The sequence below is a fragment of the Anguilla rostrata genome, chromosome 9 (assembly GCF_018555375.3).
Source record: "Anguilla rostrata isolate EN2019 chromosome 9, ASM1855537v3, whole genome shotgun sequence".
Classification (NCBI taxonomy): Eukaryota; Metazoa; Chordata; class Actinopteri; order Anguilliformes; family Anguillidae; genus Anguilla; species Anguilla rostrata.
In genome coordinates this window covers 32801910-32817049 of record NC_057941.1, presented here as the reverse complement: position 1 = coordinate 32817049, position 15140 = coordinate 32801910, and the positions used below count along the sequence as shown (strand labels likewise).

The following is a 15140-nucleotide window of genomic DNA, read 5'->3' as shown; positions in this document are numbered from 1 at the left end:
TCTATTTGGTAGGAAGGAAATGATGGATAGATGATAGATGAATCTGACATAGATGCCACCTAGTCATAAATAGTCATGTGATGTATCTTGGCACCAATGAGAATGGCGTAAGCAAAAAAAAAAACTGAACCACACCTCTGGGTATGACACGGTTCATGGAACTGCTCCTCACACTGATTAAAAAAAAAAAAAGATATTCACAGGTATATGTGAACTCAGGTGAGTTCTCAGTAGGTAAAATGTATAATGAAAAATGAGTGGGGATGGGCTGTTTTATTCTGTATCAGCACAAGTCTGGTTAAGTTGAAGTTGTTTGAAATGCTATGCTAGACTTGCAATGAAATGTAAAATTATAAACATATTTTCTTGTTTTTGCTATTTATACTAACAGTGAAAATGTACATAATATGTTTGCAGTACTTTAGCACAAATGGTAGTCGGATATCTTGTAAACATATATCTTGTAAATGATCTTTTTTATTGTACTAGTTACGCACAATTCTACTAATCCAGATAGCATTTTCAGCCTGTGCTGGGACAGTCCAACAATAAAGAGCTTGGAAATACGCTTCCACACAGCACAGTCCTTTGTTTGTGCCAAATGGGAGAGGGCGCTATGTCTCCGTTCACACTTAATCTTTACCCTGGGGTCTGTCTGCTCCTTTCTCACAGATATAGACCCATATAGCTACATTTAGTCAAACAGAACACATTGTATGCAAGCTGCTTCCTATCTCACAAGACATCACTGAAGGTGAAAAGAGCTATTCAAAGACATGCAAGATGTCCATACTCTCAGCTGTTTACGGGGAGTGCTTTCGAAGACACTGCAATGGTCGAGCTCTCTAATCAGCAGACATGAATGGAGTGCGAGCGAGTGGTTCTGGGTCACGTGACTTGAGGCAGAGGCACAGAAGAGTTCCTTGGAAGAGGAAACAGAAGCAGGCACAGGAAGCAAGTGCTATGACAGACTGCGAATGCCAGGCAAGGCAAGCTGCCCATCTTGGGGAGCAGGTGTGATTTGGAGGAAATTACTGGAGACATGCATTGATGCTGCATTGGTGAGATTCTCCCATTGCTCTGGTGTGCACAGCCAACACAGGCAATTAAACTTTGAAAATGACATCACTCTGACTGACAGTTTGGCAGTAACAATAGCCTGAGAGTGCAGAGGAGGATTGACAAGAAAGATGACAATTTGTACAAAACAAACTGGCTTCAGCTTTTGCTTTTATTTCTATACATCTTCAATAGTATATTATTATATTATTCTCAAAAAAACTCATGTACACATCTGTACTTATACATAGTGTGTGTGCACGAAAGTATACTTTCATGCACACACACACGCACAAAAGAACAGAGTTAACATTTAAATTTTCCATTCTGGAATTCAAACTTTCTGCCTACATACTGTACACTTGCTGTTGTATGAACACCCATGCAGTTGTTTACCTAGTGAATACATGTGGGAGTGATTTTGTGGCATTAGAATGTTACATACCGTATGGAGTCGATGCAATGCCCATGGGGCCATGTTGATCTATACCATTTCAAAGAATTCAAATGTGACAATATTTGCATATGCACATCATTGACATTCACAACACACATAGAATATATTAAAGTCCAACTGGGCTTTAAAGGTCAGCTTTGACATCATCACCATTTGAAATTTAATGATTACCTGTAATATAAAACTGGTATTCACGACGATTGTTTAATGTCTGACCACAGTGACAAGGGATGAGATCAGAGTGACAGTGTAGGCACAGGGAGGAAACTTTTTTTTTCATCGGTAGCTTTGCCTTCATAGACCTCCTTCCATAATTTTTTTTTTTTTTTTGGTAGAAATTTCCAAGATTCTCTGATGCACTGAATTGGATATGTACACGTACAACATGGTATTTGAGCTATCACAGTGATTCCCGTTCCCATATCACTAAATAATTTTCTCATACACTTGTTTTCCTCTATAAAATAGATTAATCTTGAAACATAATCTCATTATGAAACTTTCAATTGCTTTTTTTAATGGTAATCCCAAGAATACATAGCTATACCGTTCTCACTGGACTTGTGGCTTTAGGTGAATCAATAAGGGGAACGGTTTTGGGGTTGTCCCTGAATCAGGAGTGGGGTATGGGATTTGGGACTGGTACTGAATTAGGAGTGTGTAAGGCACTTGGGGCTGTCACTGAATCAGGAGAGGGTGGATATGGAACTTGGGACTGGCACTGAATCAGGAGTGGTTATGGAACTTGGAGCTGTCACTGAATTAGGAGTAGGTATGGAACTTGGAGCTGTCACTGAATTAGGATTGAGTATGGCACTTGGGGGCTGTCACTGAATCAGGAGTGGGTATGGGATTTGGAGCTGCAACCAAATAAGGAGTGGGCTCTGTCCATAGACTTGAGGCTTTCACTGCAGCTTTATCGTGCATTCGGACGGTCCTCGTCAACTCGTAAAGTTGGAAATTTATCACGTGACCAAGTCGTATTTACGAGGTGTTTGTGTTTGGGCGGTCATGGCAACTGGTAAATTTATCACATGTGCAATACGTATACCCGCTGGGGATGTAAAGGAGCTGGACCAATGAGATCACCCACTGTTTGTCACATGATACATTTCCAGTTTAAAAAAAAAAAAATTATTGATCATATTCAATGTTACAATACATTGTATAGAAAAATATATATTACAGTTGATCACATTGAAAGATCATTTTAACATCTTATATTCATACATGAAACAGTATCAGAATAAATTTCCAGTTGTCCACCATGTGTTGAAAGCAAGGTGAGGTCAGTGAAACGTCACAACTCGAAAACTCGGATATCATGATACTTGCTGGAGTTTACCACTGGTATTTACCACTTTCGGCCGTTCGAGTGCAACTTCCTGGTGGTAAACTCGGAAATAACCGACTTTACGAGTTGACGAGACCGACCGAATGAACCATTAGCCTGGTCATCCAATCCTGCACAAGCGGACCCGGAAACGTGTCAGAGGAACCCATTCCCTCCCACCAGGCCGATGTGCACGTGTCCGGGAAGTGACGACGTTGTTGTGATTTGGCAGAACTCACAATGGAAGAACTTTACGTCAAACCAGGTACAGTAAAAATGTAGCTGGCAAACCGAGACATCGATACTAACTCTCTTGAAAGACCACTTGTTCGTGTGTGTTAGCTACATATTAAGTTAGATGTTCATTTCGTTAGCTGGATCGCGGACCATTAACGTTATCTAGGGCTAACTAGTTTGTAGCTAGCCTAACGTGAATTGCTAGCTAGCACTAACTTAGAGATTGTTTGCTTGCTGTATTGGAGACAACTAACGTTAACCAGCCGTGGATTACGTTATATTATTCTTAACGATCGTTGACAGTGTTTTGAAAGGCTTTATGCTGGTTCCTATCTTAGCCAGCAGTCGTATTGTCAGCTAACATTAGCTAGTTCAAGACAGGTTTCACTGATATATTGACAGCTGGCATTAGCTAACCACATTGTAACCACATCTCTCAATTATGTGGCACAATGTCGTCAGATTTGGCTAGAACAGTTTCGCTAATTTATCAACGTTTCTTATTTGAATTCACACGGGAATTCGTTAGTGCTTGTGGCTTGGGTGGCTAGGTAAAGTTAGCTGTCTTATCTAGTCATATTGGTTGAAACTGAAACTTGGCACAAGCAAATAAGAAACCGGCTTTTCTACTTGTTCCGCATGAATACTGTTCTTTGTATTGTGTCGTTTATGATTCTGTGAAAAATATAACCGTAGCTACTATTCTAAAAACGTTTTCGTTATCACACGTTTTTGTGAAAAGTGTCAACCTTGCAAGTTAATATTTGGATGGCAATTGATTGATTTGTGCTCAATTAACCACAGGTAATCAGGAGCGCGGGTGGAATGACCCTCCTCAGTTTTCATACGGCTTGCAGACGGCCCAGGGAGGGCCTAAACGGAACCTTCTCAATAAAAGAGTACCTCCGCCGCAGTTACAAGGGTCTCAGAGTAAGACGTCCAAGAATTTTATTCATAGTACAAACGGGCACTATGCCCCAGATATTCTAGTGTGATTGAGGGTCAAATGATTCTGTGCAGTTCATTTTTTGGCAAGGAAAAATTGCCGGCTACACAGTTTAGCTTTGTCATCTGTCTTATTGAGTTTTATTGTGAATACTGGCTTGTTTGTTAGTTGAAGCACTTAATTTTTGTATGATCATTCCAGTTTATAATTCGTAAGATGTTAACTCGTGTGTGATACACTATATAGACTAGAGGGCAAACTCCTCATATCACATCCCATCTGAGATTCCTGGTGATTTTGTTTTCATTATGAATGATTTATTTGTGTAGCCAAACCTGACAGCATTTCAGAAGCCATATATGTAATACATTCAGTTTTGTATGGCAAGAATTTGGATGGACAGTGAACACATGCTGGCTCCTAGCTTCAAAATGTGCCACCCCAGATTACACAAAGTTGTGTTTTGACAGGTCCTGTCCCTGGTGGGGCACCTCCCCCAAAAGTTCTCTCAACTCCACCCCTCAACCCATTGGCCCCACCCCCATGTGCAGTGGTCACACCCCCACTACCATGTCCGGCTCCCACACAACATGCAGACTCTCCCTCTGCCCAATCAGAGTGTGAGCCTAATGTGGATGACATCATCGGGGTCCTCGGCTGGGCACTGACTGCTTGTAGAGAGTCTGTAAAGGTAAACTGAATAAAGGGGTGATACATTTATTGATTTATTTCTTTTGGTTTATGGATAATTTGTTTATTTAGCTTACCCAGGTTACTACACAGTGCTTTTAATTTGAAATCTTTAAGCAGTCGGTTGCCACTTCTCAAGGAGGCTGCTTACGTGACATGTAAACAGTTCAAGTGGTATTTAAAAAAAATTATACTAAGGTCTTGCACAGCAGATTAATTATCTGAGCAAAGTTGTGATGTTTAGAGCTGACTTAACGTGCACCCCTGCAGAAGCAAGTCTGCGATGATGTTGAAAGGCGACTTAAGATCTTTGAGGAGGTATGGAGGGCAGGCAAACTGTCCCTCCCTGTCAAAAAGAGAATGAGCTCGCTGGCTGAAGGTAAGAGAGCCCGATAGACAGAGGTTTACTCCGTAAAGATTTCTCACTTTCCTAAAATAACTACCTTTGTAATGTTATTGATGATTGATGAAACCAGACTCTTTTGGTTCCAAGTTTGACACGTATGCAATATGTTTTACTTTTAGGTCTGTTGAAATGTAAATGTATCAGTAATAATAATAATAATAGTAATAACGATAATATATCATCAGTCAAAATGGAAAACAATGTGTATATTTGGTGTGCATAACCATTTGATATTGAGCCATTGTTGTTGCTGCTGTCTGACAGAGATGAAAAGCAGAAACTGGGAGCGGGCGAATGAGATTCACCGAGCGCTGATCGTGGACTACGTCAACGAGGTCAGCCAGTGGATGGTGGGAGTCAAGCGGCTGATCGCCGAGACCCGCAACCTGAGCGCAGACAAACTGGACCAGATCCAGAGCCCGGTTCACAGCAGTGAAGCTTGCCCCGAATAGCCGTTCCGGACCCCATGAGCGATTAGATTCGTGTTGCGGCTCTGGATCAAAGTGGACCACACAAACATTTCTGTCCTCCGTGTGCATGTTGAAAAGCCAGCGTTTGGCTCTGCTGGTCTGGACTTCAGGAAGTTCCAACGAAATGTGTAAGCTGCTTTGGTGATTATAGCCCTTGGGTAGGATTATAATTTGTTCTAAATTGCATCATGTACTGTATTCCATTTGCGTTAATGAGTTTTTGTCCAACTCCCAATTTTATTATGAACTTTTAATGTTGCGTTCTGAATGGAGTGCTAGCAGTTTTAGCGGGTGGATGATCAGTCAACTTTGAAGGTGGCAGCCAACCTGGAAGCCAGTGTCATGTGACTCTCGGGTGGTCAAGCAGTGTTGGTTTCATGTGGAGTTTGGGCAGTGATTAGTTTAACCTTTCATATCATTGATAAATCACAGTGGTTTCATTCACGCACAGGATAAGTTTGGGGTTTTAAGTTTGAGGTGTTGTTTACAGAATTCTCAACCTTTGGTTGAATTACTTTCTGGTTTTGCATAAAAAAGTGGTTTACAGATTTTATGTTTTTATGGTGTATACATTAGACATCAATATTCAATTATGTTGCATTATTGAAAAAAAAACTTATTTTGTCCGGACAAAAACAAAAAAGCGTAAAACAAAATTCAGTTATCAGGATGTCATTGCAAGAATTAGACAGATACTTCCGCCCAAAGTAAATGCACTGTAATTGAATATAGAATAAGAGGTCATTTGAATTCATTCTGTATTGAACATTGATGATGTCACACAGGCATGGTCCTCAGGGTTTTGAGAGTCTGTACATACAGTTTCCTGCAGTAGGCGGGGTTCTCCCTGACTTGCTGCTTACGGTTAATATTGACTCATTGCAGGGACAATGTACAGGACCATTTACTGTTTTTTTTTATGGAAACAGATTTAAGGAATGAATTTCCTTGAACAGCAGTGTAATGTAAATATCAAGATAAATCTTACCATTAATAAACAATCTATGTGGCATGGCTGTGTGCTGATTGTGTTAGCGTCATTATAAATGAGCGTTTATCTCATGATACTTCTCAAGGATAAAAAAAATATGCAAAAATTTTTTGTGCTTGAAAGTGAAGGAAAATGGTGAAGGCTGAAGCACTGCCCTTATTTACTTCATGAAATTCACTGGGGCCCTGCTGACAGGGTTTACTGTAAAAACCAGAATGAAAGGTCACTTGTTTTTAAATGGAAAGTCCCTTGCAGTTTAATTGCACAACCTTGAGTTCAGGGGTTTTCAAACTCTGGCCTACTTAATATTTAAAAATTAATAAAGGAGAACTCCTTTTGAACTCAATCATTGCCAACCTGTTCCCCCCACCTCTGTTATCATAAAGTGTCTTGGAAAAACTGGTACTAAATATCATCCTGCCCCCAGTCGCAACAGTTCTGGGCCCATTACAGTTTGCCTACAAGCAACAGAGGGGTACGGATGAAGCAGTGGTCTGTCTTCTGCACTTTTTTTACCGCACTTTCACACCCCCTGGTGACTACACTCATGTACTTTTCATTGACTTTGGCTCCGCCTTCAACACAATCCAGCACCACCAGATGATAGTTAAACTCCAGCACTTAAAAGTCCCATCACCACTCATTCACTGGATTCATAACTTTCTCACCCACAGACCCCAAGCAGTCAAAGCTGAAAAGGCATTATCACCCATCACCATCACCTACACCGGTGCACCCCAGGGATGTGTGCTCAGTCCAATTCTTTCCACCCTATACACAATGGCTGTCCGAGCTGTCCCATGCCACCCAGTACTGAAAGTACGCAGACGACACCGCCATCCTTGCTCTCCTCAAAGACAGGAACTCCTTTTCCCCCAAACAGCAGTGCATCTCCCACTTTATGTCATGGTGTGAAAATAACTTCATCCATTTCAATGTTGCCAAAAACAAAGAAATGTTTATCAGCCCCACAAACACACCCCACCACAACCATAATACATGGAGAGACAGTTGAGTTGGTTGACAATATGAAATACCTCTGCTTCACTCTGCACAATAAACTCAGTTTCACCCCCACACACCATAGACATTCACAAGTCAACAGAGACTCTCAGTCATCCGAAAACTCAAAGCCCTGTCAGTCCAACCACATCTTTTCCTTCTGTACCGTAGCATCATTTAGCCAGTCCTGCTATATTGCACCATTTGCTTTTTCCACATGCTCACAGTCCCCAATAGGAACAAACTCCTCAAAATTTCACACACTGCCACCACAATTATTGGACTCCCCAACCCCAAATTGACAGACCTCATATCCGCAGCAGTAATCCGAAAAGCCCACTCCATCACGTGACCCGGAACACCCCCTGCACTGCCACTTCACCCACCTCCCCTCAGGATGACCACACAGGACACTTAAGTGCATAAGAGCCAGTTTCAGTAAAAGCCTTATCCCACAGCCATACACACCCTCAGCAACACTCTCCACTTAATCACTCAGTAAAACTGTTCTAAGGCTCTTATTGTCTTATTGACATTCTCTGTGTTACTGTTTACTGTATATGTATTGTACGTGTAATACTGTGTATGTATGTATGTATGTATGTCACTTGACTGGGAAAAAAAATTTTTTCAGCAATAAACTAACTAGATGTTGGTAGAAGCCAATCAAAAAAACAAAACAAGCAGCCTTTGTAATTGTATAAGAGGTCACTTATCGATAATAATAAATTTGTAAAGTGCTGCATATATCCTGGTGCACAGTTGAAAGGATTGTGTGTCTTATTAAAGAGGACCACGTTGTTATGGTTGACAGCACAGAACACTCAGATTGGTGAGAGAAGGGGCACACATCTCTGTTCTGATTCAACTAACAGAGCACATATGAGTCCAATCGGGACCGTATGTACTCTGTAAGAGGTAATTTAACACTGAACATTTTACATTACATTACAGGCATTTAGCAGACGCTCTTGTCCAGAGTGGCTTACACAACTGTTACATAGCATTTACATTGCTTCTATTTATACAGCTGAGTGTCTACTAAAGCAATGCAGGTTAAGAACCTTGCTTAAGAGTACAACGACAGTGTCCTACCCAGGAATTGAACCTGTGACCTTTAGGTTACATGACCTTACCCATTATACCACATTGCCACATTACTGTGTGTTGCCCTTACTACGGGCGACGAGTGGTGTAAATCCCCTCCCATATATATATATATATATATATATGTTTCCAGGTGTTGTTTTTGTGTCTCAGAGTTGTTCTGATCCAGCTGGCTTTTTTCTATTTCCCTGTGGTCAAAATGAAATCATGGCTCACTTTCTCAGGAAAACTCCCCGGTTGCAGCATCGGGGAAAGTGGTCGTTGCGTTACACTTTACCGTAACAGGATGTAATTGCTTATTCAGAAGCTTCACCGATGTCCACTTTGTGTGGGTGGCCACTTCAGGAGAGCCAGGGGCTTGACCACAGGAAGCCGATGAGCTAATCCAGGGATCAAATCCAAAGAGGCTAAGAGTGATGGGCATGCAGTTACAGTTGCTCCACCAGCAGATGGCGACAGTGGCACAGAACACACACACAGCCGTGTCTTTGGCTCAGAACGTCCTCTGCCCCTGCTCAGGCAGGTTAGTGCTCCTCCCAGAATCTCACCTGTAAACAGCTCCATCTAATCTTTTAGAGAGAGAGTGAGAGGGAGAGAGAGATTGTGTGTGTGAGTTTGTCTCGGCTTTCTCATAGTGTTTATAGCATTACTTGTCTGTCTGCCTCATATTGTTTAGGTGCAGCCTCATAGTTCTGTGCATGTACAGTATGTGGGAATAGGGTGTTTTTTTAAATATTATTTTTCTGATCACTGCCCTGTGGTTGACACAAATGTTGCATACACACACACACACACACACACACGCACCATACCTGCATTTTACAACCCAGCAGCTTCAGGAGCATTCACATGGATAAAACTCACCATTCCACATGTAATTATCTGTGAGTATCTTGCATACAGTCTCGCATTTGATTGTTGGATTTTAGAATAGCTACATTACTCATTAAATAGTAATGCATTACCTGGGAATTTGACCTGCAAACCTGCAAAAGTCCATAGATGCAGAGCTCCCAATATGTAGAATTTGAACCATTTCATGTTTTACTGCAAATGCATTAGAATGCTGACTGGAAGCCACCAATACTCAGTTTCAGCCAAACGTTTTTGAAGCGCACTTCCCTGTCTTGTTGAGAGATGTTGCTCACTAGTGCCAGTGCAGTTGGCTCTAGTATACTGTAGGTCTTTCAGCCACCCATTTCAATGTAAGTCAATGGTACCATTAAGGTCAAAATACAAAGTCAACAATTATTTCCCAGAAGAAAATGTAGTCACATGTTTTTTTCTTCATCTAATATCTCCCAATGTGCCAATTTGTCAGATTATTGTGTCATTTGGACAATAATTAAATTTTATATGTTGTGGATGAATCAGGGACAGTCTGCATTACTGCCAAGTCATTGCGTGTCACTAGATCTCACGTACTTAGTGAACGACCGGACCCCGCCCAGATTGCATGACCATATAAGGGTCTCCCCTTTTCCCTACTGCACAGTCGCCGGCTCCAATCTGTACAACATGGCGGGACAAAAACTGCACTTCCGTGGTTTCAAAACGCTTTTCACAAACCCATGGAAAGACAATGAGGATCCCAGTCACAGTCACTTTGTCCATATGTTTCCTACAGTCTATGGTTTAAACAAGGTCCACTCGCAGGTTTCTTGTAAAACCTGGAATGGAAAACATGAATGTGCATTGGGAGTTCACATTTACTTCCCTGAGGCCCAGAATGTTCATGTTTATTTGGAGGCACAAGGTGGAAGACTTTGCCCTTTCTCGACCCCGTGAGGTGTTCACATTTGTGCGCATATGTCTTCCACTGGCATTCCACACCCATTCCCTCCCCATGTTTTGGGCTCAGTGTCTTTCAACCAAAGTGATTTGGAGACAAAGGGAAGGAAAAGCCAGATTTAGTTACCGCCTTTCAAAGAGAAGCTTACAGAGGCGCAGTTCCGCGGAGCTCCCTTAAATAGCCTCGGCTTAACTGATCCTCTTCTCTTGGTGGGCTGAGTCTCCAGCCAGCGTTCGTGGCCAAGCTTGCGGAGCGATCTAATCCGAAGGGCCCTCAAGTTCACAAGTTCAGCGAGACCGTCCTGGGGTTAGGGAATCTGCTTCTGCAATGGTCTGAGGCTGGACATTTGGTGAAGATGGCGCTGTGCTGCCTGAGATCACCTGTCGATCCAGCTGACAATAAACCAAAAAAATAAAATAAAATAAAAAATAAATAAAAGAGAAGTCCGTCGCTAAGAAGCGGAATCAGCATGGGTGCCATGGGTGTGGCATGATGGCTAACTCGTCGTCTTTAACAGCCGGATGTAAGACTTCCTGTGTGGATGCATGACATCCCATAAGTCACACCATTGCACTTTGAGTCCTGAAGGCACATAACATTTACATAAACTTATAAAATCTCTCAGATCTTTTTTTTTAAGTGTGTCCATTAAAATGCTCATTGATGAGGAAAGCGATGTTGTGAGTCAGTTGACTCATCGGCTGTTACAAGGGGGTGTGTACCCAACAAACTGGCAAATAATTTAATTCTGACACCACACATAACCCGCCTTTCACTTTATTGTGAGAGGCACCCAAACGTCATGTCATAGGCAGAGCCAAAGTCACACCCCTTCTGACTGAAGGTCAGGACAAAGGAAGTAAAAAAAATGACATGAGAAAAACGTACAAAAGGCATGATTAAAAAAAACATCTGTGGATTTGTTAATCTCAGAACATACAGAATACGTGTTCTAACATGCCGTTCATGGGTAAAAAATAAATCCTGCGTAATTAAAGCGTGAGTCACGTCAGTTTCCTACCTCGTCTTTCTCCAGATACGAGTCCTAAGTGGTCGGTTTTGTCACGCCGGCGTGTCGGATGTTTTCCGATTAACGGAAACTCCAGCTGCCACGCCTACTTTGGCAGCGTTCCTGGGTTTTCTGGGTATTCAAAAAAAAAAATGAAAGTGTGAGAAAGAACAAAGAAAAGCTAGAGGAAGTCATGAAATACATTACATATGCTTGTGCCTTGTATTTGTCAGGGAGGTTGGCTAGCCAAGCAGTGTCCAAGGATAGTCAGCTGCTGCCACTACATCAAAGATCCATGCGTACTGGCGTCTGCTGCTCTCGTGATGAATTCAAACATGTTTCCAATTGAAATCGCATTTGCGGTTTGTTATTGTTATTGCTAACACTTTTTGATTTTTTCATGGTGATTTTTTTTCCTTGGTGAATTAGAGCATTGGAAGATAAAAGCAGAAAACACAAACAACACGAGCCAATGTGGTACAAATGATAACATACGGCTGAGCAGAGATCCAACAATACAGGTCTTTTTTTTTCTGTGAGTGAAACAAATCCGCAGAATATGGGCACCAACTGTATGTGAAGCAGCCTATTAGTATTGCCAGGTGGGTTTCTGACTAGTCAAGAGTATACAACAATGATAATAATAATATGAATAATATTATATAGCGGCGTAGCTTGTCTGGGCCTTTGGATAAAAGCGTCTGCCAAATAAATGTAAGGTAATGACTCTTCCCCCTCACGTGTCCCATGTGTTTAAACAGACGAGTAGGGAAGGAACCACACCTCCCAGACCTAACCGGGAACCTTCTCCCAACCAGCGAGCGACGTCTGTGCACGAGACCAGAGGCGGAAAGGGGAAACTGAGCCTAATCAGGTTTAATCCTGGCAGGTCCTGTCCTTCACACCATTTCACCTTTACATACCACTGAGCTACAAATCTTCCTTTGTCAGCTTCTCCCATTCCTTCTTCTGCTTGGGGGGGGGGCGAAACCTGAGTGTGGCCCCCCTGTCTGAGGAATGCCACCTGCGTGCCATGAACGCACTTGACCCACCTGTGGGAAAAAGGAACCGTTTTGTTGCCGTTCTGCCTTTGCATGCACCAACACTGTCTCCGGCCTGCTGATCCCACTTTTGCTGCTCTGCTTCAGAATCAGAACCTGGCTACGTACAGTGCAGGATGGACTATATGTGATGCTCTGCTGGGTTACTCACCATGTTAAGGCACTGTTCTACTGGAATGATGGGCCTCACAGCCAGATATCAAATCTAGACTTTGCCAATGTGGACTGTGGCCAGAAGCCCCACGATGTGAGACACAATTGCACCTGGTGCTTTGGCCAGGGAAGGAAGGGATTCTGTTGGCTGGAGCAGCACATTATTGTGCTCGAGCAGCTCCCGCTGGTTAATTGGGCACCCACAAGTTCACCTTTTATGCTTCACATGATGTGTTTTCCTCTGACTCATGTCTGCACAAGTCCGACTTGTGAATAGTCGAATGATTAGAAGAGCTGGCTGACATCACAAATTTTGTTGGAGAGCGTATGACTTGTCTGCACTCTCCTGAATTGATAATGGGGATTGCAGGAATCCGTGCTGATATATGACTAGGCGCCTTTACAAATTTGGGAGAAAAGATGGTAGAAGACATCAAAAGAAGATTTGCATGTGACTGTGAATATTGTCTTTCATGCTTGACACGGTCCTACATTGGGTTAATCAGGCATGCCCCCTCTGGTCAGAGAAGGGATTGCAGTAGTACCCTGAATGAAAGTGAGCAGTGAGAAAGCTTTCTAATACACTAGTCTGTGATAATTTAAAGCTACCTGACATAACTTTTCTGGAATGCTTGGATGACATTTTATTTATATTTTTTCTCTGTGCAGCTGACAGAGTTTTGGTTTGCATCCAACTTCTTTCATTTTATATGTGCTGGTGAATGTCCTAGCCTGTGTGTGAGAAAGCGATGGAAAGGGTGCATGCGTGTGTCTGCCATTCTGTCTCCATTTCTCAATTTTTTAATTATACAATCTGTTGATCGATTTATGGAGGTTTATGAGCAGAGATGAAAAATAACATTTTAAATGATTGATTGAACCCCTCCTCCTTCTGATTTCATATATATACAGTCTCCTTCAAGCCCTCGGGCAGAAAAGCATTCCACCTTTGTAAAACATTAATAAAGGAAAATGTTAATAAATGAGTCACAAAAACATCCATTTTGTTCACAACATTACTTGTGTCACCTGTGCACCTCTGAGAATGCTCCGACTTGTAACTGTCGGGGAAAAGTGTGCATACTTTCCCACTCACAGTGCAGTACATAGATCATTCCCGAGCCAGAGAAACATGACAAATTGTAATTGAAAGAACAGATTTGTGCCAGGACAGTGCACATGCCATTCATACGTGCTAGCATCGTGGCAACCTCAAACCTCCAGTGCTGAATTATGAGGCAAATAACAAAGGGTCTGACATTCATGCTCATAAATCATGTTGGCTACATTCTTTAAAAAATCTGTGTGCACAAATCATACCCTCTTTTCAAATGGAGTAAAGGCTATCCTTCTACAAGTTTTCTTGAAATTCAGAGAATGTGTGATCTTTCACTTCAAAAGGTGTTTTCACTTGGCTCGGCAACAACAGGAAGCCTTTTATTTAAACTTCCACACACGATTATATAAAAGCTAAACAATTTGATGGGAACATTTTGTTCCATTTGCCAAAGAGCTATTTTAAATGAACCTTTCACACCAAAAAGCTCGACTGAAGACTCAAAACACAGAAAGAGATATCAACGAGACACTGGCCAGACAGCCAGGAATGTGATTCCTTTACATTTTATCCTGGGGAGATTTGCTTATTGTTCCTAGAACCCCTGTCCCAGATGAGGAATATGAGATGAGTGTTCTGGGCTGCTCTTGACCGCTGATCGGCCCTGCTCTGTTTTCCCTGCTCTCTCTCGGTTGATTTAAGACGGGCGTACGAGGCCACGCTCTCTCTTGATTTAAGACGAGGGTGCACCGTGGCCCTTTCTCTGACGATGGCTCTGCTCTCTTTGTTTTAAAAACGAGTGCGTTGGGCTGTTCTTCTCATTCCGTGACCCCGTTCTCTCTGAATTGTGGAGCGAACGAATCCCAGTGCGCCGGAATGAATTCCCAGAATCCATCTGTGCCAGACATGGCCCGCAGCTCTGGTTCCGTAAGACTCCGCCTCCGCAATGTTAACAAAGAAAGAATTTTTTGCAAAAAGATTTATAGATATGATAACAGTCTGGCAAAATGGATTCCAGAAATTCAGGTTGCCTGCGGCTTGCTTAATTTTCTGTCATGGTTTTTTTCCTGTCATATCAGAGTTAAGGTACGGTGTTTAATCAGAACACATCCCATATGTAAAATTAAGAGGTTCTGTCACTGCATGTTTGATTTGACCAATTCCACACAGATCGAAGTCTGACCATGGTCCATAGCCTTTTATGACATATGGTCATACAACTATGGTACACATCACTGTATTTTATATGAAAAAATTTGCTGGCCCTCAATTTACACAAGGAGACATTAGCATTGGTTTCTATTTATTTATAAAGCCCTTCTGTGTAATCTACCCCTTTATTTGTTATCACTCCTGGACTGGAAAAATGG

At 42.1% G+C, this 15140-nt stretch overlaps 2 protein-coding genes across 2 annotated transcripts in view; both read left to right on the top strand.

Moving 5' to 3' along the window:
• cd74b (CD74 molecule, major histocompatibility complex, class II invariant chain b) overlaps window positions 1–15140 on the top strand; it is a 102956-nt gene that overhangs the window by 32389 nt on the left and 55427 nt on the right. The gene's annotated exons all lie outside the window — the stretch shown is intronic.
• sra1 (steroid receptor RNA activator 1) lies at window positions 2960–6610 on the top strand. Its single transcript, XM_064351846.1, has 5 exons — window positions 2960–3114; window positions 3891–4016; window positions 4503–4723; window positions 4993–5101; window positions 5393–6610. The coding sequence occupies exons 1-5, from the start codon at window positions 3090–3092 to the stop codon at window positions 5578–5580; spliced, it is 669 nt and encodes a 222-aa protein (XP_064207916.1). The 5' UTR covers window positions 2960–3089; the 3' UTR covers window positions 5581–6610.

Coding starts and splice junctions, on each gene's coding strand:
- sra1 (XM_064351846.1), top strand. CDS start 3,090: ATGGAAGAACTTTACGTCAAACCAG. Junction 4,724..4,992: donor CTTGTAGAGAGTCTGTAAAG/GTAAACTGAATA, acceptor GCACCCCTGCAG/AAGCAAGTCTGCGATGATGT. Junction 5,102..5,392: donor AATGAGCTCGCTGGCTGAAG/GTAAGAGAGCCC, acceptor GCTGTCTGACAG/AGATGAAAAGCAGAAACTGG.